At 44.1% G+C, this 24,401-nt stretch overlaps 2 protein-coding genes across 3 annotated transcripts; one reads left to right on the forward strand and one right to left on the reverse strand.

Moving 5' to 3' along the window:
• The first annotated feature begins 594 nt into the window (after positions 1 to 594).
• Positions 595 to 2,583, forward strand: LOC134076047 (flavin reductase (NADPH)-like). Its single transcript, XM_062531054.1, has 4 exons — positions 595 to 849; positions 1,590 to 1,791; positions 2,105 to 2,269; positions 2,353 to 2,583. The coding sequence occupies exons 1-4, from the start codon at positions 715 to 717 to the stop codon at positions 2,511 to 2,513; spliced, it is 663 nt and encodes a 220-aa protein (XP_062387038.1). The 5' UTR covers positions 595 to 714; the 3' UTR covers positions 2,514 to 2,583.
• Positions 2,584 to 3,445: 862 nt separating this feature from the next.
• Positions 3,446 to 22,602, reverse strand: usp36 (ubiquitin specific peptidase 36). 2 transcript variants are annotated; one of them, XM_062531536.1, is made up of 21 exons: positions 22,476 to 22,602; positions 18,507 to 18,768; positions 17,674 to 17,895; positions 17,410 to 17,520; positions 16,914 to 17,016; positions 16,682 to 16,749; positions 16,015 to 16,085; positions 15,760 to 15,839; positions 15,455 to 15,566; positions 15,211 to 15,351; positions 14,992 to 15,092; positions 14,752 to 14,878; positions 13,720 to 14,049; positions 12,295 to 12,474; positions 11,573 to 11,709; positions 9,897 to 10,673; positions 9,365 to 9,570; positions 7,710 to 7,889; positions 6,728 to 6,843; positions 6,131 to 6,264; positions 3,446 to 5,451 (listed from the first exon to the last, which is right to left on the reverse strand). In XM_062531536.1, the coding sequence occupies exons 2-20, from the start codon at positions 18,757 to 18,759 to the stop codon at positions 6,133 to 6,135; spliced, it is 3,447 nt and encodes a 1,148-aa protein (XP_062387520.1). In that variant the 5' UTR covers positions 18,760 to 18,768; positions 22,476 to 22,602; the 3' UTR covers positions 3,446 to 5,451; positions 6,131 to 6,132. The 2 variants fall into 2 exon arrangements, with proteins under 2 accessions (XP_062387520.1, XP_062387519.1); XM_062531535.1 differs by having other exon boundaries at positions 15,760 to 15,842.
• Between the last annotated feature and the right edge of the window lie 1,799 nt (positions 22,603 to 24,401).

Genomic DNA, 24,401 nt, shown 5'->3' on the forward strand with positions numbered 1-24,401 from the left:
TGCATGAGTTGTGCCTGAGATGCGAGCATTATGCTTGCGGCGTCACACCGCCTTTCTCCGAGGTGATGTCATTTGAGTGATTTAATTATCTCTCAAGAGGCTATCTCCAACATCAGCAGCGCTCGCCTATACAGCAGGCTAGCATACTCCGGTTAATCGGATCAATCTGCCACAGCCCTCGCATCTCCAGGGGAACATGTGGGCGTTCAAGCACTTCTCATCCCAATTGTCAAAAAGACGAACACTGTCATTTACAATGAAGAACACCCAAGAACGCGATCCTTGCCTCCACAAATTTCAGTAAGAAAGTTCCCTTCTTTAGATTTATATAGGCCTGTATAAGTTACTAATTATTATCAAATAATAACCTTTAAGTGTCAAATAATAGCCTAATGTATTCAAGCCTGATGAACAATAATAAAAAAACAAAACAAAAATGACTTGTGGAAGTTGAAGGCTATCATAATCTACCACCTTGTAGTATTTAGCCTACCTGTCTAGTTTGTTTGTCTTCACCAACGCCTTACACTCCCAATTCATGGGGTGGCAGCACCAACTCTGTTCTTCCAGAGTCCACAAAGCTGTACAAACGAGGAAGACATTTCATAACTATTTTACGCATTTCATTTCATAAGTCTTGTCATGTCAATAAATGCCTATGCACATTGAACCGAGAGAATAGTCTTGCAGTTATTTTGGAACGGTATTGCAAGTATGAGGATAGCTGTTCTTGGAGCCAGTGGACAGACAGGGCAGTATTTGGTGAAGCAGGCTATCCAAAAAGGCTACGGTGTCACCGCCGTGGTGCGGAGCCCAGATAAACTGGTACTTCGTCATGAGAAGCTGAAGGTGAGACAGTTTAGCATGACTGATGATTATTGGTTTGTGGCACTGGCTCACATCACTATACAGACAGGACTGTCGATTCATTACTTTATTATTATTATTATTATCTGCATGCAATGTGACATTCCATAGGATATTCTAGGGGTGTGTAAACTACCTGCTATGGTTATAACACATTGTGCGAGCCATTACAGAGCATGAAACATGTCACAATAATATTCTACAAAGATGGACATCATTTAGTAAAAATGTCTGTTGGTGTGTATTAAAATTTCTGTTTGTGTATATAAATATTTGAGTTAACTCTGCCATTACAGAAAAGATGAATTAAGTAGTTATTTTCCAAAGATGGCCATGCCATGGAAATCAATCATTCAGAATGTATTTTGATGCATCAAAATGTGTTTTTGCTTAGTTCACACATACATCTTTGTTGTAGTTCACTAGTCAAAAAATGGAAATCAGGGAAAATGAATCAGAATGTGGCATGGCTTGAAATTTCACATCAGATATTCTTACTACAGCTTCCTTGTAGGATATGGCCTACTGAGAGTTTGCTGCTTTTCCAAAAGGCACAATGACACTAAAACATGTTTGCTGACATGTATAGTTTAACATTTGACCACATTTTTTCTAACCTGGAAATAACCTCACAGTTCGGTTTAATATTGGGCAAAATCATCAGATTTTTTTGTTGCATTTGTTAATGTCCCTTCGTACTACTTTGCTTTGTCTTTTCGTAGGTAGTAAAAGGAGACGTGTTCTCAAAAGACAGTCTAAAGCCCCTTCTACAAGGTCATGACGCAGTCATCTCCTGTCTGGGGTTTCCCATCTCGCCCCTGTTTGGGGTCACTGGCTACACTACGTCCATGCGAGCGGTTGTTCGCGCGATGCAGGAGGTGGAAGTGAACCGCCTCATCACAATGACATCATGGTATACTGACTGTAAGTGACACATGATATTCATTCTATGTAGGCCTATTTATATCAATAAAATATGCTCAATATGTTAAAGTGCTTGGCTTCCTGGCAAATGATTGTAATTTACCTCTAAAAAGTCTGTATAATTGTACCCAATATACTTTGTTGTACAATCTTAACATACTGCAGCTTATTTGTCTGATTAGATGCATCAGAGGTTGTGTGGATTTCATAGAACATGGAACAAACTACTTTTAATTTTAGAAGGGCAAGGAGGTGTTGTTTAAGGATCTCAATGTCATTAACGAATGTCCCATTGTATGTCCTGTCTTTGCAGCCAAGTCGTTGTCGGGCACTGCTGCCGTTTTCAGGCTCTTCCTGCTGATGGCCATACAGAGTGTGCTCAGCAACATGTATGAGATGGAGCACTTTTTAAAGCGCGTCCATAATATCAACTGGACAGTCGTGCGTCCTCCAGGTCTACAGAATGCCCCGGCCACAGGTGGGTTTCTATGATCAGCTTAACCATGAATCATTTTTAGATGCCTTCACTCTAATGGAATGGTCACTTTTTTGCCCTTCTAGCCAAGGAGTTCCTGACCCACGAGGGCTACTTTGTCCCGAACCCTAGTGGGCTCCCTATTGGACGCCACGCTGTTGCCAGGGGCGATGTTGCCCGCTTCATGCTGTCAGTGTTGGATAGCAACTCATGGATACAGAGAGGAGTTGCTATGACAACCAAGTAACTGTGTATGTTGTTTAACTTATGATTGTGTGCTATATGATGACAAAAAGGGATGTAACAAATAAAAGATTGAAAACATTTTAGAATGGGGAGCAATTTCACTGGTTTTCCATTTAGAAAGAGAGGCAACAATTTTACTACAATTTATTTGAATGACACGCAAACCCTAACCTGTCAGGAGCATTATGTCAAACGTTTATGACTTGTTTATGAGACATTCATGACAGCGTCCTGTCACCATTATGTAGATACCTTCAAGTAAAGTGTAACCGAAAGAGATAATTAAACCCTAAACAAGAGTTCAATAGGACAAGTAAAAGAGCTCAAGACCAGTTGGTTAGCCAGTCACTTCCCTGTTTGAATCAGTGTAAGTTTTTCTGCCCATTGCCGCCACAAGTCATTTCAGTTCATTAGTGATACGAACTGGTTGATGCTTAGGCTACTAAAAAGAGGGTAGGTTCAATACAATCGATACAATACAAATAACAGTTTTATAGGGAAAGTGACTTCTTTTTCGGGGGCCAACAGAGATATGGAGGCCAGTACAAATAAGAGGAGCAGGCCAGAGGAGCCAATAGGAGAAAAATGTTGTTGGACCCCGACCCAAACAGCCAGTCCGTTTACCTGCCCTTCAAGTTTACTCTAGCTACAAAGGGGATTAATAATACAAGTTACCTGACGAAGACCTGAGTGGTCGAAACGTTGTACTCTGCCATTAAACCGGGAGCAAGTAAGACGGTGTGCGGATATTTTGCCTTTGACTACGTTTGTGCCCATATATCCAGCACCTGTCAGCACTTTGGTCAGTGTGAACTGTTGCAAACGTGCTTTATAAATAAATATTACTTACTTACTTACTTTCGAAATTATACAGATGTGTGTACATTCCTACACTACTGCAGCTGCTATTAATAACACAAGGACAGATTCTTTCACAAAAGTCACAACTTTATTGCACCTGTTTGTTCATATATATTCTAGTCATCAAGACCCAACATTAAAGCTAGGTCAGGAAGGCGGTGCAAATTTCAGAACCATCAATGCAGATATGACATGAACCATTGGGATCGGAACGCGTGTGTGTGTTTGTGTGTTGCTGTATGTGTGTTTTTTTTTTTCCCTGCACAGCTGACCAACCCCAGCTGCATTTTTACAAACAATCCTACAAACACTAGAAATCCAATCTAACACATTTACAGGGGGAGGGAAGGAAGAGGTCCCAGACAACACTCACACACACGCACACGCACGCACATACACATCCTGTCTAAAAATCTTCCCAGATACAAAGATTTTCATTTGTGTGCTGCCAGTGGGATTTCCTACGGTCAGAGGAGCCCTGTGTTTGGGCTCACAGGCATTTACAGAGGGATGGGGGGGGGGGGGGCAGGGGGGAGCACATGATGTTCTGTACAGTGATCTACATAGGCAAAGCTGGGATTATTCTTTAAATATCATCACTTTTATACTGATATATTTCATCTGTGGTCAAGTAAATAGAATTATTATTTTTTTCTCCAAATATACTACTATTAAACATCTGATGAAGAACACGTGTGTGAATTACATCGGACTGACAGTTCGGCGAGTGCGTGACCGTGTGGGAGAGAAAAGGCGGTGAGCTCTGTTGTGTGGATGGGAACAACATGGCTGACTGGTCAGATGGCGCTGGAAGGTGATCTGTTGGACTGTTGGCACAATTGCATAGAGTCAAAATATGAGGCAGATGCCAAAGTGATCCCTTACACACACACACAACACAGTCCTTGTATTACTCACTCCGGTGAAGTCAGGGTTAGGAGTGGTCCCCCTCCTCCACACACACCGACACACACCCACGCACTCAAAACAGCCGGCGATACAATGCTAACATCGTGAATGAGTCTGAATCCGAACATCTGTGGCATCGCAAAAGAATGCATAAACTCCACCCTGGCATAATCGAGCTAATCTGAGCTAATATACTCGTTGACGCCAACAAGACACGTTGCCATTCCGGGTACTCGAGAGACCAAATGTGACAAGTGACAGAAAAAAAATGACAGGTAAAAGTGTTCTATTGTCGTCTGACTTGCGTTCAGTTCCGTTAAGGTCACATTAACTGTTATTGACTTTCTTGACTAAGGCATGAATGATTTCATTCAGATCACAACCAAGCAGCTTGGACATGACAAAACGATACATAAAAAAAAAAAAAAAAAAGAATAAAACAAAAAGAATTAAAAATCGTGTCTGCAGGCACCAGTTGAGCCGTGGGGGCAGACCGCTCCCTCAGTGCTCTCCTATGGATGGGGTCACTATGAGTAGGTGGATAGGCAGTCAGAGAGGGGGAAACTGATGTAAGACATGCTTTCAGACAGCAGTGGATGAAGGGGGTTCATCCATCGCAAGTCTACAGGGTTAAGTATGGCCACTGACCTACACAAACAGATGTAGTGCCAATGTTACAAAAACATCATCCGAAATTATGAAATTAATTTTTGGAGGCATCTCACAAATGTGTGTGTGTGTGTGCATGTGTGTGTGTGTGTGTGTGTGCGCGTGCGTGTGTGTATGCGTGTGTGTGTGTGTGTGTGTGTGTGTGTGTGTGTGTGTGTGTTAGACTCAAGGGCAACAGGAAAACTCTCTATTCAAAGCGTCTTGAGACTCAACAAACACACCATTACATACAGAGCCATACACTCCACCTCAAACAAACTCTTGTCTTTTAAAATCGTTCGGCCAGACTTGGTATGGTCACTTTCTTTTTTTTAAGTTAAATATCTGGACCCAGACCCAGCAGAAAGGGAGAGGAGAGAACACGTCCCTCTCAGTGGTCACTCCTGCAGCGGTCAGTACCATAACGGTCTCGGGGAGTCCAATCCAGATTTTCTCTGTACGCTCCCTTCCACAGGGCTGACATCACGGCAGAGACAGATTCTTCTGGGCTCAGCTTCTCTCTGTGGGGGGGGGAACGGATGACATTACATTATATTTGGCTGACGCTTTTTAACCAAAGCGACTTACCACATGGTAAAAAAAATGTTAGGCTTTTAAAAGCAATTCTAACAACAAACTAACCAACAATAAACAACAACTACAATAAGGGCATCAATGCGTGTAGTAACTGCATCAATGAGTGCAGGTGTCCGTAGGATAAGCAAGACTAGTGGTAAGTAGTGCTATGAGAGGAGGTGAGCCCATTTGGAGCATATAGACAGAGTAAAGGTGCGTTCAAACTCGACAAACAGTGGCGAACCTTCATGGCGAACATGTTTTCTATGAACAGTGAAATTTGCACTATTTGATGTTAGCATTCCATTCTAATGGGAACACTTCATTCAGCTCAGAAAAGCCCATTTAAAGCTAGAGACAACTTTTATCCCAAAAGATGGTCAAGGTGCAGAGATGCATACAGTAAAACGGATATACACACAAATGTACAGTCTCTCTTCCCACCCTAGACTATGTACAGTCCCTCTTCCCATCCTAGACTATGTACAGTCTCTCTTCCCATCCTAGACTAGAAACTCCTTACAACCGTGGGGCCTCTCCACATACTTCCCCTAGTTTCCTTCTGCCCTTTGAGTTCTGTCTGAGGTCCCTGGTTGCCCCTATGACTCGTGAGCGCCCCCTCACCTTCAGTGGCGGAACCCCAGTCTGCTCCTCTTCCCTCCGGGCGTGACTGACCACATGCTCCGATGGTCCTGGATCTTCTGGAACACGTTCCCGTGTTTCCTCTTCTCCTTTTTGTACTTCTTAATTTTCTTCACCTGTAGGAGTGACACCACCATCAGAGTGTGTGTGTGTGTGTGTGTGTGTGTGTGTGTGTGAGTAAATGTGTGTGTGTGTGTGTGTGTGTGTGTGTGTGTGTGTGTGTGTGTGTGTGTGTGTGCGTCCATCATGTGTGCTGGATATACTGATTGAATACTTGGATGCATCTAATATTAGCCTCATACTGACTAAGATGGTTGGATTGGTGTATGTGACTGGTCTATATGGAACCAGTCTATTAAACACAACCGTAGGTTACTCTACATAATGTAATATAATGCATGAATGTAGTATGAGGTCAGCCGATAGACCGTTTCCTAGTGGAAGAGCCAACATTGCGGTCCATGTCCAGTCCAGGTATCGCTATTCGGACTGCCAAAGTTGAACAGGTGCATGCCTAGTGTGCATTCCGTACGTGCTCGTGCTATGTTTGTGTTACGGTGGGCCATTGTGCCTTCTTACCTTCCCACTGTCAAACTCCTCATCCCACTCATCGATCACTGCGGAATTCTTGGCAACCTGGGCATCTTCAATGGCATCTTTACTGATCACAGAGACTTCTCCACCCCAACTAAGGACTGCACGAACACAAACACACTACCATCAGTGCAAGAACATTACGTGACAAGAGAATGATTTATTTGGTGGCTGATGAATACAGGGCTTAAAGACAGAAATAAAATTTGTGCCTGAAGATATCAGATTTTTGGTGCCAGTACATCTCATGACCATCCCCCCCCCCCTTCAACCTTCAATTGCCTGGAATCAGGCACAGTGCCTTAGAACTTTAAGCCCTGTTAATAGACCTTTCTCACAGCATCCATTTTGTCATGAAATAGTAGAGCACGCACAGGTGTTACTAATTAATTATGTAAAAGAAGTCTCTGCTCAATGTAAGTCAAGCCGAATTAGAACCTTAATTAAAGTCAAGCCTGCCACTTTTAATTAATGTCGAAAATGGCTGCTGTGAAAAAAAGGTCCAACCCAGTGGGTGGCGTGGCCAAAGATATTAGAAAGCTAGATACCGCATTCGGCTCCAAAACGTATGCAAATAGCAACGCCATCTTGGTGGGGGTAACAATCAATGGAGGCCAATGGAGAAGCATGTGGCTGATTGGAAATCAGACAGGTGTCTCTGAATGTCGGCAAGTGTTGCCCATGGACCGTGAAGGTTTTGCCCCCAGCAATATGGCCGTGTTTACAATAGCCCCTTTCACATTTAGAAACGATACATTAGCGTTTAAGAAATAGCGGGTTCAGGGGATTTCGCAATGTGAAAGGTAGACGTGTTTTGGTCCCGGGGTTGTTTGAAGCTAGTTTCAGAGGCGAGTTATGGGAGGCGTTGCCTAGCAGCACGTCACACGCAATTTGACACTCTCGACGGACAAAGCGGCAGCTAGCTTTCTAATATCGATGGGTGTGGCAGCGTGGGCTGTCGGCTGACCTGGTGCTCCGTAGGCCGTGTCCCCGGAGTTCTTCAGGAGCTCCTCCACCACCCCTCCGGTGCGTTTGCCGTCCCAGCTGCCTTTGGGGCCGGCGCCAGGCTCCTCTTCCGTCGCGGCGGGCGCGTGGTTGCGCTTGTAGCCGTCCTGGACCTTACTGTCCCACACCACCACGGGAGCAGCTGAGACGAGAGCCAACCACACAACGTCATCATCAACGACTCACACGCGCCTGGTAGCATCTATTACGCTCACCACAATGCTACTACACTGGCATCAAGTGCATGCAGATGGTAATTTGGCTGGTCCATGACATTACATTTTGCTGACATTTTTTTTAAGCCATCCATGATATTACATTTCGCTGACGTGTTTTAATTCAAAGCGCCTTACAAAATGGTAAACAGTTTAAAAATTAAAACAATTCTAAAACAATTTAAAAGGTAGAGTACAATAGCAAGTTAGTGCATCCGTGAGTGATGTTTTTATACAGTCAAGTGTCAGTTCTAGTCCGGTGGTAAGTGCTAGAATAAGCAAGGCTAGTTGTTGATAGTGCTACAAGAGGAGATATTCTCTGAAGAGCTGGGTCTCCAGGAGTTTTTTGAAGATGGAGTGGGATGTCCCTGCTCTAGTAGGAACTGATAGCACATTCCACCAACAAGGAACAACAGATGAGAAAAGTTTTAACTGACCTGAGCATACTGTTGGTAGAGCTAGACGTTGTTTGTCTAAGGAGACCAATACTTATTTACTTACTTTACTTTGCCCACCTACTTTAGTTTGCCCTCTGTGCAGGTGTTTATTGTATTGACTTTTGTTGTCTGTTTATTTATATTCCACATTATCATCAGATTATGGTGCTAATCCTGTCTTTTCCAAAACAAGAGGAGTGTGTGCTCATCACTATCTGTTCACAACACTACACTTTTAAAGTTCTTAAATTCTTAAAATGTCTCTTGCTTATTTTGGGTACTGACTTTACGACTGTATGCGTTTCTTGTCTTGTGTGTTTCCAGTACTGTCTGTCCCTGTTCCTCTTTTGCAAATGAATGTTAATCATGTTAATAAATCCCACTGGTTGGGTCATTTTAAAAAGGCATTCTTGCTTGTTAAGATTTAGGGTCAGTGGTGACTTGTTGTTCACCCCTAAAAGGGCCATATTCACAGTGGGGTTTAACATGACGGAATGTCTGACGGTTTAAGATTGTATCTCCATCCTGTCTTGGGCACCCAAGAAATTATTGTATCATGTAACACTGTGGGACTGCATATAGAATCTATAGACTGACTGAGGCCTGAGTGCTTCAGTTGTCATGATTGGCTGAGAGAATGCCTGTGCAGCTTAGGGGAACTTGGAAACGAATACAGCTTAATACAACAATAAACATCTGGATAATTAAATGATCTTTTCCAGGGGAAAATCGTGACCTTGCAACATTAAAAAAACCAACCTTGCAACATTAGAATTTACCATTCCAGTAAGAGAAGTGAGAAACACGAAACTACCTTGTAACATCCACAGTATTCCGCTGAACTTATGCTAACCGTTTCACTAGCTTGTAAACAAAACCATGTGCGGGGAAATATAGCTAATGATAAAGATAATCCTACCAAGGAGGGCTTTAAGCGGAGAGGGGAGTGTGTGTGAGGTTTTTACCTGTGGCAGGAGGGTTGGTCGTCTTCTCGGCTTGTCTGGGGAGAGCGCTGTCCTCCGAGTCCAGGGCTTTCCCCGCCTCCTTTGGCGAGCTCCTTTCCTCCCTCTGGTTCTCCTCCTCAAGCTTTCGTTTCCTCTTCTTGCCTTTTCTCTTCACCTCAGCGGAGTCCACGGTTTCTGATTCCACACCAACAGCATTCGTCTGGACACTAAACATCAAGACGACACAAACTTCAAATGCCGATACAAACTATCCAATGTCCATGCGTAGAGAAAACAAAAATAATTCTCCACCTTTAACAATCTTTACTCAAAAGCATGATGGTACAAACGGCCATTCCAGCATTTTTTCCTTCACCGAACCAAAAAGGGCTTGTGTTTGTGCATGAACTACTTTATCAAAATAAGTAGAGGGTTATTTTGAGGGGTACCAAAACTACCTTGAGTGGTTCACACAAGAAGGAGGCTAATTGACTGGAGCAAACCCAAAACAGCCTACCTTGCTGCTAAATCCTGCCCGCTGTCAGACACTCACCTTTGGGGGCCAGAGGCCAAGGTGGATGGCGTGTGGCAGTTTGCCTCCTCCTGTGTTCCATCCAGCAATTTCTTCTTCTTCTTTTTCTTCTTCTTCCTCTGCTTCTCCGACTGCTCTGAAGTGTGCGCGTGTGTGTCGGGTGTGTGTGTCTGTATGCGCGTGTACTGAGCCTGTGCGGCGGGTGACTGTGGCGTGTGGGGGGCCGGGGGTGTGTGCGGGTGTGTGTGTGTGTGTGTGTGCGGGTGTGTGTGCGCCGCCGGCGCGAGGCTCCAGCTGTCTCCTAGCCTCCAGTCCTCCTCCTGGGCCGGCTGAGGACGGGGCTGTGAGCTCGGCCCTCGCTGCTGCTGCTGCTGCTGCTGCTGCTGCTGCTGCTGCTGTGGCGTGGCCGCCGTTCCGTTCCTCTCCTCCAGCCTCTTCCTCTTGGCCTTCTTCTTCTTGCGCTTCTTCTCCACCGACGGGCTCTCCTGCGTCTCCGCGGCCCGTGCGGCATCGTCGGCGCCGTTGGTCGCTCCGTGCGGCGCTTGGGCCGGCTCCGCGGTCGGCTCGCCCGTCTCCGAGTGGCGGCGCTTGAGCTTCTTCTTCTTCTTCTTCTTCTTCTTGAGGAGCGGGCTGGCGAGTGGCGCAGACGACGACGACGACGACAACGACGGCGGCAACAGCAGCTTGGCGGGGCTCTGAGCGTGTGCGGCAGACTGAGAGGGTTTCGGAGATGGGCTGTGTGTGGGGGTCTTTGGGGAGAACGGTGAGGACTTCAGAGGTGAGTACGAGGGAGAAAATCTGCAGAGAAATAAAAAGAACAGCCTCGTATTGTACCCTCACACCCAACACCAAAACACAGCAAATCACACAAGCCCAGACGTACACAGTGTCAGCACAACATGGCCATTTAGGTTTTATCTTAAGGCATTTAGCAGACAATTTTACATATGTGTATATTTCATTTGCATAGTGGAACCCAACGTATTTTATTTGCATAGTCTGTGCAGTTATCAAGAGTGGGGACAGGTTTACTAAGAGTGGTGTTTTACCTGCACTTATCAGGGTGGTACCATGTTTACTAAGAGTGGTGTTCTACCTGTGCTGTTAGCAGGGTGGTACTGTACCATGTTTACTAAGAGTGTGTAGGTGTTTTACCTGTGCTGTTGGTTTATCAAGAGTGTGCAGGTGTTTTAGCTGTGCTGTTGGTTTATCAAGTGTGCAGGTGTTTTAGCTGTGCTGTTGGTTTATCAAGTGTGCAGGTGTTTTACCTGTGCTGTTGGTTTATCAAGAGTGTGTAGGTGTTTTAGCTGTGCTGTTGGTTTATTAAGAGTGTGCAGGTGTTTTACCTGTGCTGTTGGTTTATTAAGAGTGTGCAGGTGTTTTACCTGTGCTGTTGGTTTATTAAGAGTGTGTAGGTGTTTTAGCTGTGCTGTTGGTTTATTAAGAGTGTGCAGGTGTTTTACCTGTGCTGTTGGTTTATCAAGAGTGTGTAGGTGTTTTAGCTGTGCTGTTGGTTTATTAAGAGTGTGTAGGTGTTTTACCTGTGCTGTTGGTTTATCAAGAGTGTGTAGGTGTTTTAGCTGTGCTGTTGGTTTATTAAGAGTGTGTAGGTGTTTTACCTGTGCTGTTGGTTTATTAAGAGTGTGTAGGTGTTTTAGCTGTGCTGTTGGTTTATTAAGAGTGTGCAGGTGTTTTACCTGTGCTGTTGGTTGCTGTGGCCAGACGTGTGTGCATGAAGTTGAGTGAACTTAGCGGGATGGGCGGAGTCAAAGGAGAGATGAGATGATGGCGAGGGCAGGGACTCAGTGCTCAGACTCCGGCTGTGATTGGTTTCCTGCAGTGATTGACATAAATAAAAACTTGGTGGTCTAAAGAAAAAAAGAAAACAATAGCCATGAACATGACAAAAACGGGAGGGGGGGATGGGAAAAAAAAAAAAGAGGGAGGACCAACAGCACAACACAATGAAAGGAAAACAGAAGGGAAAATACAGAAATGAAAAAGAAGAAAGTATGGCAGATAAGAATTAGAAATGGTTAGAGGAAAAGAATTTAAATAAAAAGAGACAAAGAAAGTCTAACAAACAGTGCTGACATGGTTGGTTAAATCAGAGGCAACGTAGCAGAGACAAGAGTAAAGAAAAAATAAAAAGGCGTCATATGACATAATATTCACAGAGATTCACACTCACATTTCACAGATATCCCCCCCATCCACAAACACACATATACTCTCACTCACACACACACACACACACACACTGACATAACGCGCAGACACGCACGCACGCATGCACACAGACATAACATACAGAGACACACACACGCATGCAAACACACACACAGACATAACACGCAAACACACACACACGCAAACACAAAAAACACACACACACGCGCGCACAGGCCGGTGGTCTCACCTTCTTGGCGGAGAGGGCGAGGCGCTTGGCGGGCGGCGGACTCATGGTGTTGTGGAGCGAGGCCAGGCTGCTGAGGGCAGGGGGCTTCAGACGGTCAGCGCTCTTGGAGGGGGACGGAGACGCCGTGCCGTTCAGAGCCGCCACTTCCCCAAGAGGGGCGCTGCGCGTGCCAACCGAGTCCTACGGACACAGACACACACACACACACACACACACACACACACACAGGAGAGGCATCAAAAGAGCTGTTAACAAGCAGTTAATCCAGGGGGATATTCCATCAAAACAAGATTGATGAAAAGTGGATATATGTTGAAAAATTGAGGGGAGGATAGAGGATTTCTATTTGATTTGCCAGCGCCATCTACAGGATTTTCATTGAAAGTCTTAAAATTGACATCAAGAGAATTTTTTTTTTTATTAGTTGCCTACATGAATTGGATGGAGAGCAATGAAAGCATAATTTTAAACAACAATGATCATGGTTTGGAATCGATTGTTGGATACAACTATAACCGGTAGTTGGATTGCCTTCACTCTTGAACAAAACGAGTGAATGACTTAATAGCATAACCTCAAAAGAATTTTGTAACAGGCTATTCAAATTTATAAGCCTGCCCACAGCATCTGACGTGTCGTGAATCGTGAAAAAGTGTACTGTAACTTTTTCACGATTTTGAAATCCAATTCAATATACCCAATGTTTATTTTTCATTCAGATTCGTAATTTTTCTGTGGTGTGACAAACTATGGATGATTTGCATGATGATGTGCATGGTTCAGATCTCTGAAGAGAACTGGGTATATATTGTGCATACCTTGTGTTTCGACAACAAGTCTGACAAAAACTCTCCATACACAAATAGTGAGTAGGCATGGTGTGTGAGCAGGCATGGTCCTATGACTAGTTGTACCCAAACACTGCTATATGTGAGCCCTGTGTGTGTGTTTTATAGGGCCACTTCACCGATTAGCATTAAGCTTTGTATCTTTAGAAAATATGTCATGTTTTTGAATGGTCGTGCATCATTCTCTCAGTTTGCCTTGAGATGGGAGAAATACGGATTTCAATGAAACCCATGAATAGGACTTCCTGCTTTCAATGATGTAAAATGATGATTTTTACATCATTGAAAGCAGGAAGTCCAACATTGAAATCCGCATTTCTCCCATCTCAAGGCAAACTGAGGGAATGATGCACGACCATTCAAAAACATGACTAGTTTTGGAAAGATACAAAGCTTAATGCTAATCGGTGAAGTGTCCCTTTAATAATTTTAATTTAACTCGAGTCTGAAGAAGGGCAGTGGCCCGAAACGTTACCGAAACGTTTACGTTACTTGACTCTAAAAAACAGTTAAACGTGGAGCACAGTGTGCGGCTCCAGCTTTGTTTTTTCTACATTATTCGCGCGTGTTAGATTACCTTCGATTCAGAGGTGTCCGAGTCAGAGAGGGACTTGAGTGAGGTAGACTGGGCCAGGCTTCGGTCGGCCCGCCTCTCGCTCTCGCCTTTGGACACGCCGTTGGTGGTCTGACCGGCAGGCCGCGGCTGAGGGAGCGGCTTCTTCAGCTTCTTGAAGGGCTCCTCGATGACGGTGGGGCCCCTGGCCGGGGCTTGCGACGCAGACGTGTTGTTGGAGGACGAGCCGTTGGTCAGTTTGGGCGAGTGGAGGTTGCAGGTGCTCCTGGCCACGCTCACGCCGAGGCCGCTGTCCACAGACTGGATCTTCCTCAGATGAGCAGCATCCAGCTTCTGCACACACACACACACACACACACACACACAGAGGATATCGACATTTTGTTAATGACAACGCTAAACACTAATGTTTCAGTGCACTTAGGACTGCAAGAGGCAAAAATGAATTAGGAGTGCTCATCGACAAAATTTGATTTGTGCAACAAACATCCAGATAATCATTTTGGTTTCCCAAGAAATGGCCTGAGTATGATACAATGACTAGAGCAGAAAAGCTTCCCCACAGCAAGCTGCGAATGAGAAACATGTAAAGGGACCTTTTTCGTCCTGAATGTCCGTCTCAGAGATTCACTGGCCTCACAATTTTGTTACAATTCAAAGTTTAATGACCGACTGGATTATAAAATGATTCCAGATGAACATGATCATAACACATCTTATGCTTTATGCTTTATACTTATGCTTATTTTTTTTTTCCCCTTTAAATTGTTTGTTTAAACCGCTGCTTTCATTTGTGGCCTACAAAATGCCCTTTTGAAAACAAATTATCCCCCTTCAGTCAGACCAACACGATAATTCAGCTGCTGTCCTAAATACCAAACATGTAACACGAAAGGCTGACTCATTCATCACTCAGTGCAGGATCTTTCACACAAGTGTCACAATGTATTGATGCACCAATCATGCCCTCCGGCCCCGCCATATGGGGCCCTTTACGGAGTGTTTGGGTGGCTAGCAGCGGCAGTTGGGCGTTACCTTGGAGATCTGCGGCGAAGAGAGCGGGCCGTTAAGATTCTTTTTCAGATCCGAAGTCATGCCGCTCTTCCCAGATTGCCCTATGCTTTGCTTGGGGCCGTCAGCATTCTTCTTGCTCTCTGGAATCCTGTGGGGGCACGAATAGAGCAAGAGTTAGCAGAGAAATCATGCGCGCACACACACACACACACACACACACACACAATCAAAGCAAATGTCCAGTTGAAAGGAATCACACACCTCAGATAGAAGAGCACATAGGCTTGCTGGTTCAGGACCACCTTGATGTTGCTGGAATGAACCATTGAGTCGTTCATCTGATACCACTGCCCATTACTTGCCTAAAATAAAATATATAAATACATTTTTAAAAATCTGACACAACAACAATTAGAACACAATACACTGTTTTGGGACACAATGTATTACTCTAGATAGGGCAGTCTGTAGATGTCTCACCTTGACATAGCAGTAATAATGGCCAGCATGGCAGCTGTACCCAGAATGCACTAGGACAGCATAGAGGCCATACATTACTGGGTCCCCCGTGCTTTGGGACATATACGGCCGGATGTTCAGGAACTCTGGGTAACCAACATCCTGTGTGCAGGACAGGAGAAAAGGTTGAGGGTATTTCATATTGTATTTTTGCGACATTGCGACAGAGCAAGTGAAACGTTAACTCCTAAGAAGCGTGTCTTACCTTGGTGATTTTCCCACCGCTGAAGTTGGCAAACCTCTTGAGCGACAGCGTCAGGACATTGGACGTCCGGTGGATAGTGAAGCGCTTTGTTGCCGGAACCTTCTTCTTGCACCTGAACGAATACAAGTCAGACCAAGCCACACGTGACTCTCCATCACTGCACTCTGTACTCGTGTTTGTCTATACCATGGTGTTTAGAGTGTGCTTCTGAAAGACAATGCCATTTCTGAAGGTCAAAGATAAAAAAGCTGAATGTTGACAGCTTCAGCGAATGACAGTCTCGTGGATGTCTTGCCTCAACCTACTTGGCACACATGTAGGCGTTCTCCCCGCTTAGAACGTCTGGCTTCACGAATAGCTCCAGAGCTCGCACGATGTTCGCCGCCTGCTGCACAACACAGAGAGTTAACGATTAAGACATCTACGCAACAACGATGATGAAGCATGTGCACAAACACACACATACAAACTCACACACACTTAAACTAAACGTAATGGCTGAATATCTATGCGTTTAGTGTTTTGCCATTTATACCTTGAGAGGACCATTTGGCACTTACTCGGATCTCCACGGCGATATCAAGGTATGGGTCGTAAGTGTCCGACACACTTTTGCAAATCGAACATTTCACTGCAACAAGAGTAAAACAAGATTAATTTATGTCTCAGTCTGACATCACCTTATTATAACCAGACATACAGCTTTGTATCTAAATGAGCAGACCAACATCCAGTGCTATGAAATTAAGAGTAGGATAGTTAAGCTATAAGCCCCGAGAGGTCGTCGTTTGCACTGATTTTAGTTGAGGGGCGTTGTTACTGTAGGTGTAAGTGCAAACGACGGACTCGAGTGGCTTATTGCTTTTCTAAAACTGTTACTACGTCTAATCGGCAAGATTTCATGAAACGAAGGCACAGCAACAAAAAATGTAATGATGTATTCATAGATAATCATTCTTCCCCCCCAGAAATATATTTCCTCTAACATTCAGTTCGGTTGCCATGCAACATGGAGACGCAGCTACTCTAACTTTGTGTAAGGTGTGTTAGCGCATTACTAAAGAACGAAATGCGGTCGAGGTGTATGTGTGTGTTGGGCTTTACACTGGCATCGAAACACAATTCAGCCAATCATAATCATAATAATAAGGACGGGAACTGTCAGTTTTAGAATGGTCATCTATAACTGGAGTCGTAATAACATGAACAGACTTAAAGTTGCGCTACCTCGCGACCTGAGGTAACCCCCAAAGATCTGATGGACGAGGGTGGTGGCTTGAGTCTGCCTATCCAACCTGAGGACACAAACGCAAATTCATTTTGGTTATCAGGTTATCAGAGAGAAATGTTGAGTTCTACAGTGGTAACGGTCATAATGCAGATCTAGAATAATAAAAAATCATTGTTTCAAATGTAGTTTATTGTCCTTATGCAAACACACACACGCAGAACTGCTTACTTTGGGTAGCCGTTGAGGCACGCCTTCTGCATGGCATCAATTGTGTAGCGCAGGAATTCGTGGGCATCTTCCTGACTCCCGAAGCGAAAATGGCGGGCGATCTCTGGAAAGAAACACACAAACACAGTGAGCCACTATACCCAAAGAAGAGTATGAGAGCTGGAAAAAAAGCCTCTCCCTGTGTTGTGACTAATGGAGTATAGGGGACAACATATGGGAGAAACAGAGACACAGCGAGACAGAGACAGAGAGCGAGCGAGAGAGAGAGGTAGAGACAGAGAGAGAGAGAGAGAGAGAGAGAGAGAGAGAGAGAGAGATGAAAGGAGGGGGCAGGTAATAAGAGAGCATAATCAAGGTGAGACATACGGTCCCCTGAGGCGACAGGAACAGGACAAGCTAATTTTTGCTGCGTTCACCTGTCGTCCTACAGAGCCAACAGGCATTAAGGGATGCACAGGACAGGGAGCGAGGGAGCGACACAGAGAGTGTCTCTTACTCTTGAGGTCCCTGATGAAGGAGACGGGTTTGATGGCGTTGCCCGTGTTGGCGAAGGCCTGGATGAGATGATTCTGCATGATACAGATCATACAGAAGCCTGACTGGTGACCTGGAGAACATGCATAAGAAGAAAAAAAATGTGTTTAGAAATGTATTTAGCCCCACACACAAACTGTATGCTAGTTCAACCAATTTATTAACTTCCATGATGCTTGGGTTAAAATGAACAAACACACATGCACGGGCATACACACACACTCACATGATCGGCTGTGCTCCTTGGAGAGCAGGTAGTTGGCGAGGGGAGGCGTGTACGTCAAACACTGCACCGTGGAGTTCAGGAAGCATGTGTTGCCTAGGTTATGAAGCCCCGCCCCTACACGATACACCCGCTCCCAGCGCAGAGAGAGACGGCTGCCTGGGAACAGATGCTTCTGGGGGGCAGGAATGCCATCGCCTTGTCCACCTACTCCAACGTCACCACCTGAGGATGAAGCAGATAGTCCCGGGTCAAACAACCATCCTCAACTCCACCTGAACCCTACTGCTAAACCCTACTCCAAACATATATAACTTTGTTCAGATTCATAAGAAAAGTTCAGTCAGCGATGGCACAGGAAGTTGCGTTTATGTTTACATTTAAATTAATTTGCACTCTTGCACCCTGGAACTCCAGAGTTCTCGCGAGAGCACAACGCCTTTGTCCAAAACAATGTACATTATATTTTAACCAAGGACCAGATGAAACACCTGGCTACAGAGACCGGGTTGTTTTAACATCGTACTCGGATTGCGAAGAAATGATTGCTGAATGTGACAAAAAAATGTTATGGGCTTGAAATTGTGTACAATCACTGACTGCACTTTTAAAAGGATTTGTGCCTCTTATTGTTTACAAGTACAATTGAATAAAACTACCATCATATTTGGGTCATTCCATGGCAATTAAACCAGGGTTATTAACTTAGGCTAGTGAAGGTTAGACTTCAGTGTGTGGGCCCCTGTTGAATTGACGTGGAATGACCCATCTTATATTTAACGCACAGATATGCCATATTGGGTGTTAAATTCCGGGTTCTCCCTGGCTGGACCTACCCTGCCGCTTGATCTGGCCGCTCTCCGACGCCCTCTGTGGCGTGGCAGTGTCACTGCGCGGGTTCAAGATGACGTATTTGCTCTTGAGGGCCTCGAGTTGGTAGCTGAAGCCCTTGCTGGCGGGCTCAAACTCGATCTTCTGCAGGAGGACCTTCTTGGCGGAGGAGGCCAGCAGCTTGTTGAGGTCGCCCTCGTCCGCGGAGTCCTTGCGGCCCGGTTTCAGGGCCTCTTTCAGTTTATCCACTATGGGCATGGTGCATCACTGTCCACACACACATAAGAGGACACACAAACACACATTCATTCAGACAAGGTAAATAATAACACAACATACAAACCATTAGGCTTTCATTTCAGAGCCACTGCAAAATACACCTATTCTGGCTATCACCATACTAAGCTCAATCTTTTAGGATTGAACATTAGTCTGGGGAGTCTGTGCTTTATTTCTACTGTACAAGAGCACAGCTCTGTACAATGGGCATAGCTCAAATGACTGTATGCTTGGATAGTCGTTCAACCAATCAGCCAAACGATACGGGCGCGTCTTCTGGATAAGCAAGTTTGTGATTGGACCCAAAGGTTGTGGACAGGAAGCAGGGGAGATAGATGTGCAGGTTTCAAGCCGGAGCTGCCGGGCAAAATCCAAATTCGCCGGCAGGTCAGGCAGGGTTCACCCAGCCTGAAATACACCACCACTACAACTCAATTCCAATGACGCCATAAAAGAGATTCTAGTTTTCCAGCAATGGTGCAAAATGATATACAGGCTTTTTCCAGAAGCAAGTGAGCTGTAACTTATTGCCCGTAAAGAAACAAGCGTCTTTGTTGATGAGTAGATTTAACTGCCCACGTTGTGTCATGAGTCACTGATTGGTCTGCCTTACAGAATGGCAAAGCAATTCATCTTGTGAAGAGGCTTTCCAGACACCAAAAAATCCCAGCAAAATACTGGCTGGGAAAAATAAGCACATGGAGCCAGGCTACCATAGGCCGACACTTTGTAAGACCGTGCTAGATTGGACTCTATGGTGTTATTGGTGTATGAATTATAGTTAATCGAAGTTGGTCAATATAAATGTAGGTTTTTTTTTGACACTCAGTGAAATTAACACTTTTCCTCAGACAAGCTGTGTTCATACACACTGCTGACAACAAAATTCACTAAAGTCAAAGGACGACATGTCACCATCTCTAATCCGACAACAAACTGTGCGACATCTGTGGCTCCATGACAACAGCACAGGCTCACCAGATCACTGGCACACACACAACGTCAGACGAGCTTCTGCAGCAGGCCCCTGCCGCCTGTCCATCACTGACTACAGAACAACCGCTGTTTCACAGCACTATGGGTACATGCAGGCTATTCATGTGTATAGCAGATGAGCTTGGCAAGCCTCCTGCAATTATGTAAAACAGATGAGGCAGCACCCAGCATGCGTTTCTGAGCATGAATGTGTAGGTCTGGTGGGGGGTGGTGCTTCACTTGTGATGTCAGTCGCTGCATTCACCTTTCCCACTGCAGCTCTCCACACACACACACACACACACACACACACACACACACACACACACACACACACACACACACACACACACACACACACACACACACACACACACACACACACACACACACACACACACACACACACACACACACACACACACACACACACACACACACACACACACACACACACACACACACAATCCTAACAGTCATCTTTTTTAAACGTGGCTATAATCTTCGTCCTGACACACATAGAAGCAGTGACACAACCAGCGTGTTTGGTGACAAGTCCATTAAAGCTGTCCGAGACAAACACACAAATACAAGACCTCTCTTTATCAGTCCCTCTCCCACATGAAGTCTTCCTCATTCTGCAGGAAAATGGATTCACATACACATACAGAGGAGCACAACGAGGGCTACACATGCATCAAACACAAGGACACCTTGCCCTTCCACACACACTCTCCCTCTCTTTCTCCCTCTCTCACACACACACACACACACACACACACACTAGAGTGCAGTGATGTCAGCACTAGTGGGAGGAGCAGCAGAGATCACTGAAACGGCTTTCTTCATTCAGTTTCTGCCTATGCTGTTAAACACACCGTTCATGGCACACAAACGCACACCTCAATTTCTGTAACTCAGGGCTCTCAGCATACACCCGCTCTCTTTTTATTCACGTAGGCTACATTTGCACAGACGTTCAATAGCAAAGGGCTTCAATATACCACGAGCATCTTCAAATTATCACCGAATAAAAACATTTCAGACATTAAGGGGTTACAATAGCATTACCACTTCAAGGACTGTGGATTATGTAATCACACCAGGCACTGTGGGCAAAGCGCAGAGTTTTTTTGTATATCATCAGCAGCATTCACTCATTTCGTTAAAAATAAATACCTAAAACGAATTCAGTTGTCACTAAAGGGTACCCAATTACACAGTTCGGGTATGGTTTTCTTTTAACACATCCTACCAGAGAGACCGCGCTTCACATTCAGTACATTACTAGTCCTTGTCCTGTTTTCCCATGCACACAGCACCACTTCTACGACGGCACTAATCTATCATCGTGGACACGCACAAGCTAACGGTGAAAATTATTGAACCAGACACACAGGTTTTATTCCGTGAACAGTTTGGCTATAACGTTAACTAGCAAGTTGTTTGAATTTGTTGCCATCCAGTTTTCCCACAACCAGGCATCCTATGACAGATGTACAATGCATTTGAGTAACACGTGTCGACAAAGCGGATACTGATTCAGCCATCAGATTCGGGCGATTTCTCCTAGACAGCTGGCTACATCATACCCAATTCAAGTCAGTCTTTATAAACGAGAAATAAGCTGAAAACTAAATTACTCCTAAACAGTAAAAAAAAATATATATATATTTTGCTTCACTGGTTATACCATCCTACGTGCAAACACGTCAAGTTAGATGTGCATGCTAGCCAGCTAACGTTAGGATCATATAAAAGTAAGAAATCGTCGTTATGTATGTAGCAACGATGACAATGGACATATATCCCAGACTATTATTATAATACATGTCAACATTTCTTGAGGCTCCCCTATTTCTCTACCTGATCTGAAAATAATCTGAAAATAGCGTTAACCCACGTTACCTTTTAAACACGCCAGGTGATGTTGCGCTTAAAAATAACCAACGTTAATTCAACGAACGTGAGAGTAACACAAGTCAACATATTGTTGTCAAATAACTACATTTAAAGTAGCCAGTTTACTCTCAAAATCGCTCCAGCTGAGGAAACCAGAGAGAAATGGGCTTCTGCTGTCCACGCGGTAATGTCTTCTGATTTGCAAGGTTAGCTGCTTCACTTGAATAGCTAACGTTGGTGATCCATTGAATGTTTACAAAATTGAACACCGATTTAATGATGGCGGCTCATTATTGTGGCGACAACAAAGACAGGTGCTAGCTGGCTAGATAAGTTACACCCAATGTTGCAAATGTCAGTAGGTGTACTAACATTAACCTATCTAACATTATCCAACCCAGTTAGCTCCATGGTCTACTGGGCTGGCTTGTGTGCTTGGTAACGTTAGCTAGCTAGCCTCAGAAAACAACTCCTGTGGAAACACAAAATACTCCAGGATACACTTGTAAAGCCCAATTATATAACTATCACACTCATCCAAAGCATCTAATTGCTACCGAATTGTCGTTCATGTTTGTCAATGCGCCAACGATTGTCAATATCCGATAATTGGCTAACCAAGTTTCCACAGAAAGAAATTAGCTGGCTAGCTAACCTGCAAGTTAGCTAGACAGATCACGTTAGCTAACGTGGCGAACGTGTCTCGTCTAGTGCTGCAATGTGATAGCTCTTCTGTCACTATTACAGAGAAAGTCACAACAGCCACAGCGACCACAGAGAGATTTAACAATAATCCTATAAAATGCCACACAACCTACCTTTTTAATGTAGCATCGACTTCGTTTGCTACGTCTATTTTGTGTTAGACACAGGGTGCGTCGCTAGAACACCGTCATTTTGTTACATTCTTTCCTCCATGCTGCATTATGAGAAGGTGGGGACAAAGGTGATTGACAGTATAGTTTGGCCAATGAGTTTGAGAACACTGAGAGCGGACTACCCTCATTCATAGTAGTTGGATCATAGACTGCAAGCAGCATGTGATAAACATGTATAATAGCCCCTTTGGATTTAAGGCTGAAATAAAAGGCTTATGTAGAATTCGATCAGAAATCTAACCCTGGACTATATTGGTCACCTGACAGGGATTGCAAAATGGTGATAGGCTATATTTCTTCTGAAGTGACCAAGATGAAGGAGGAAAAAAACTAGCCTATTTCCTATCTGTTTAGGTGTTATAGCCTATTGTGACTTTACTTGGGAATTTAATACCCATGCTTCTCGCGTCCTGTAGATGCAACTAACACAAAATAGCAGTAGGCCAACACTAAATCATTTCAATAATAAATAGCTAACCTTGTCCACCTGAGGGTGCTGTTTGAACAGTTAGGGTTGTAATTGTCACTCAAGAATAAGATGAACCAGTGGGTAAGGTCACAGGTGACACACCACCGGTTTCTGGGCAATCAGCCTCACTCAAGTTTTGTCAGGTTATGGAAGAAAGAATCATGTGAATACAGTGGTAGACTATAGGCCTACAAATGTATTGGCCTACATAAAATCATGCACATATTGATCTCACATCATCAAAAGTAGCCTATACTAATATATGTATCTTTATCAGCAGTGTGTAAAAGTGTGAGTTAATCAGTAAAAAATTAGTTAACTAACAAAAAGCAAGCTTTTGGTTCATCTATACGTCGATGTTTACCTGGGTGTTGCATAACAATGTAGTATTACTCACACTATACTCATATGTCAGGTGTACCATTACTGCTGTCATACCACAATTACAGAAGTAAAACAGATAGGGAAGTTTTTACCTTCACATGGAGCAGTTTTTTTGCCATTTGGAATATCATTTTCTAGATATAGTATAGCCTATGTGACATGTTAAAAGTCATTGGCTACAAAGAACATTCTCGCCTACTTACCCCTAACATGGGGTCATTTGAGCAATAGGGATTGTAGGCCTATGCCTATATTTTGTGATCTATTTGAGTAGGCTAATGCACACTGCTAAGGTTTCCAATTGGCACACATCCCGAACTTGTGTTGTATGCATTATAGGCTATTATTCCTGTGTCATATTCCCATGGCTATAGGAAGACCTAAAGAGAAAAATAATTCATCTTACCTTACTTCCCCTATAGGCTAGTTATTGGCACAGGCCTTAAAAACATTGTGGTAAACCCCTCAATGTGTGGAACCAGGCTACTGGAAAAAGAATAACGACATACAAAATAAATTCTGTGTCCTTATCAAAGCTAATTTCGCTCAACAGTGAAAACAGAATATCGACCTCCTTGCAAATTAAAAACAAGTACAGTATATGCACCGATGAGTTGTATTGGAGGTTAGATTTAACTTCTTGAGGCAGTTTCTTTCCACAGCCTTACAACCAGTTCGTAGTATTATGGAACACTACACTTTTGATTTGAAAACAACATTTAGTTAGATTTGTGTGATTTGGACAAAATATTCTCCAAATTGTGGGAATTGTATTGTGACTTTGTGAGACATAACAGAAATCTTTAGGCCACGTTTATGTTTCTTGTCAGATGCTTTTGTCCAAAATGACAACTAATAATAACACCAAGTCTTTATAATAACAACAATCATAAACATATACAAACCATGACTTTGGAAAGATAATTGATTAATAAATTAGGTGCAAGTAGGTGTAAGGAAACAGATGAGTCTTAAAATTTTTCCTTAAAATCTCGAAATTAGATCCCCAATAA

The sequence above is a fragment of the Sardina pilchardus genome, chromosome 3 (genome assembly GCF_963854185.1).
Source record: "Sardina pilchardus chromosome 3, fSarPil1.1, whole genome shotgun sequence".
NCBI classification, from domain to species: Eukaryota; Metazoa; Chordata; class Actinopteri; order Clupeiformes; family Clupeidae; genus Sardina; species Sardina pilchardus.

Coding starts and splice junctions, on each gene's coding strand:
- LOC134076047 (XM_062531054.1), top strand. CDS start 715: ATGAGGATAGCTGTTCTTGGAGCCAGTGGACAGACAGGGCAGTATTTG. Junction 1,792..2,104: donor GACATCATGGTATACTGACT/GTAAGTGACACA, acceptor CTGTCTTTGCAG/CCAAGTCGTTGTCGGGCACT. Junction 2,270..2,352: donor ACAGAATGCCCCGGCCACAG/GTGGGTTTCTAT, acceptor TTGCCCTTCTAG/CCAAGGAGTTCCTGACCCAC.
- usp36 (XM_062531535.1), bottom strand. CDS start 18,759: ATGCCCATAGTGGATAAACTGAAAGAGGCCCTGAAACCGGGCCGCAAG. Junction 12,475..13,719: donor CGGACACCTCTGAATCGAAG/GTAATCTAACAC, acceptor CTGTGTCCGTAG/GACTCGGTTGGCACGCGCAG. Junction 6,265..6,727: donor AGGAGTTTGACAGTGGGAAG/GTAAGAAGGCAC, acceptor TCACTCCTACAG/GTGAAGAAAATTAAGAAGTA.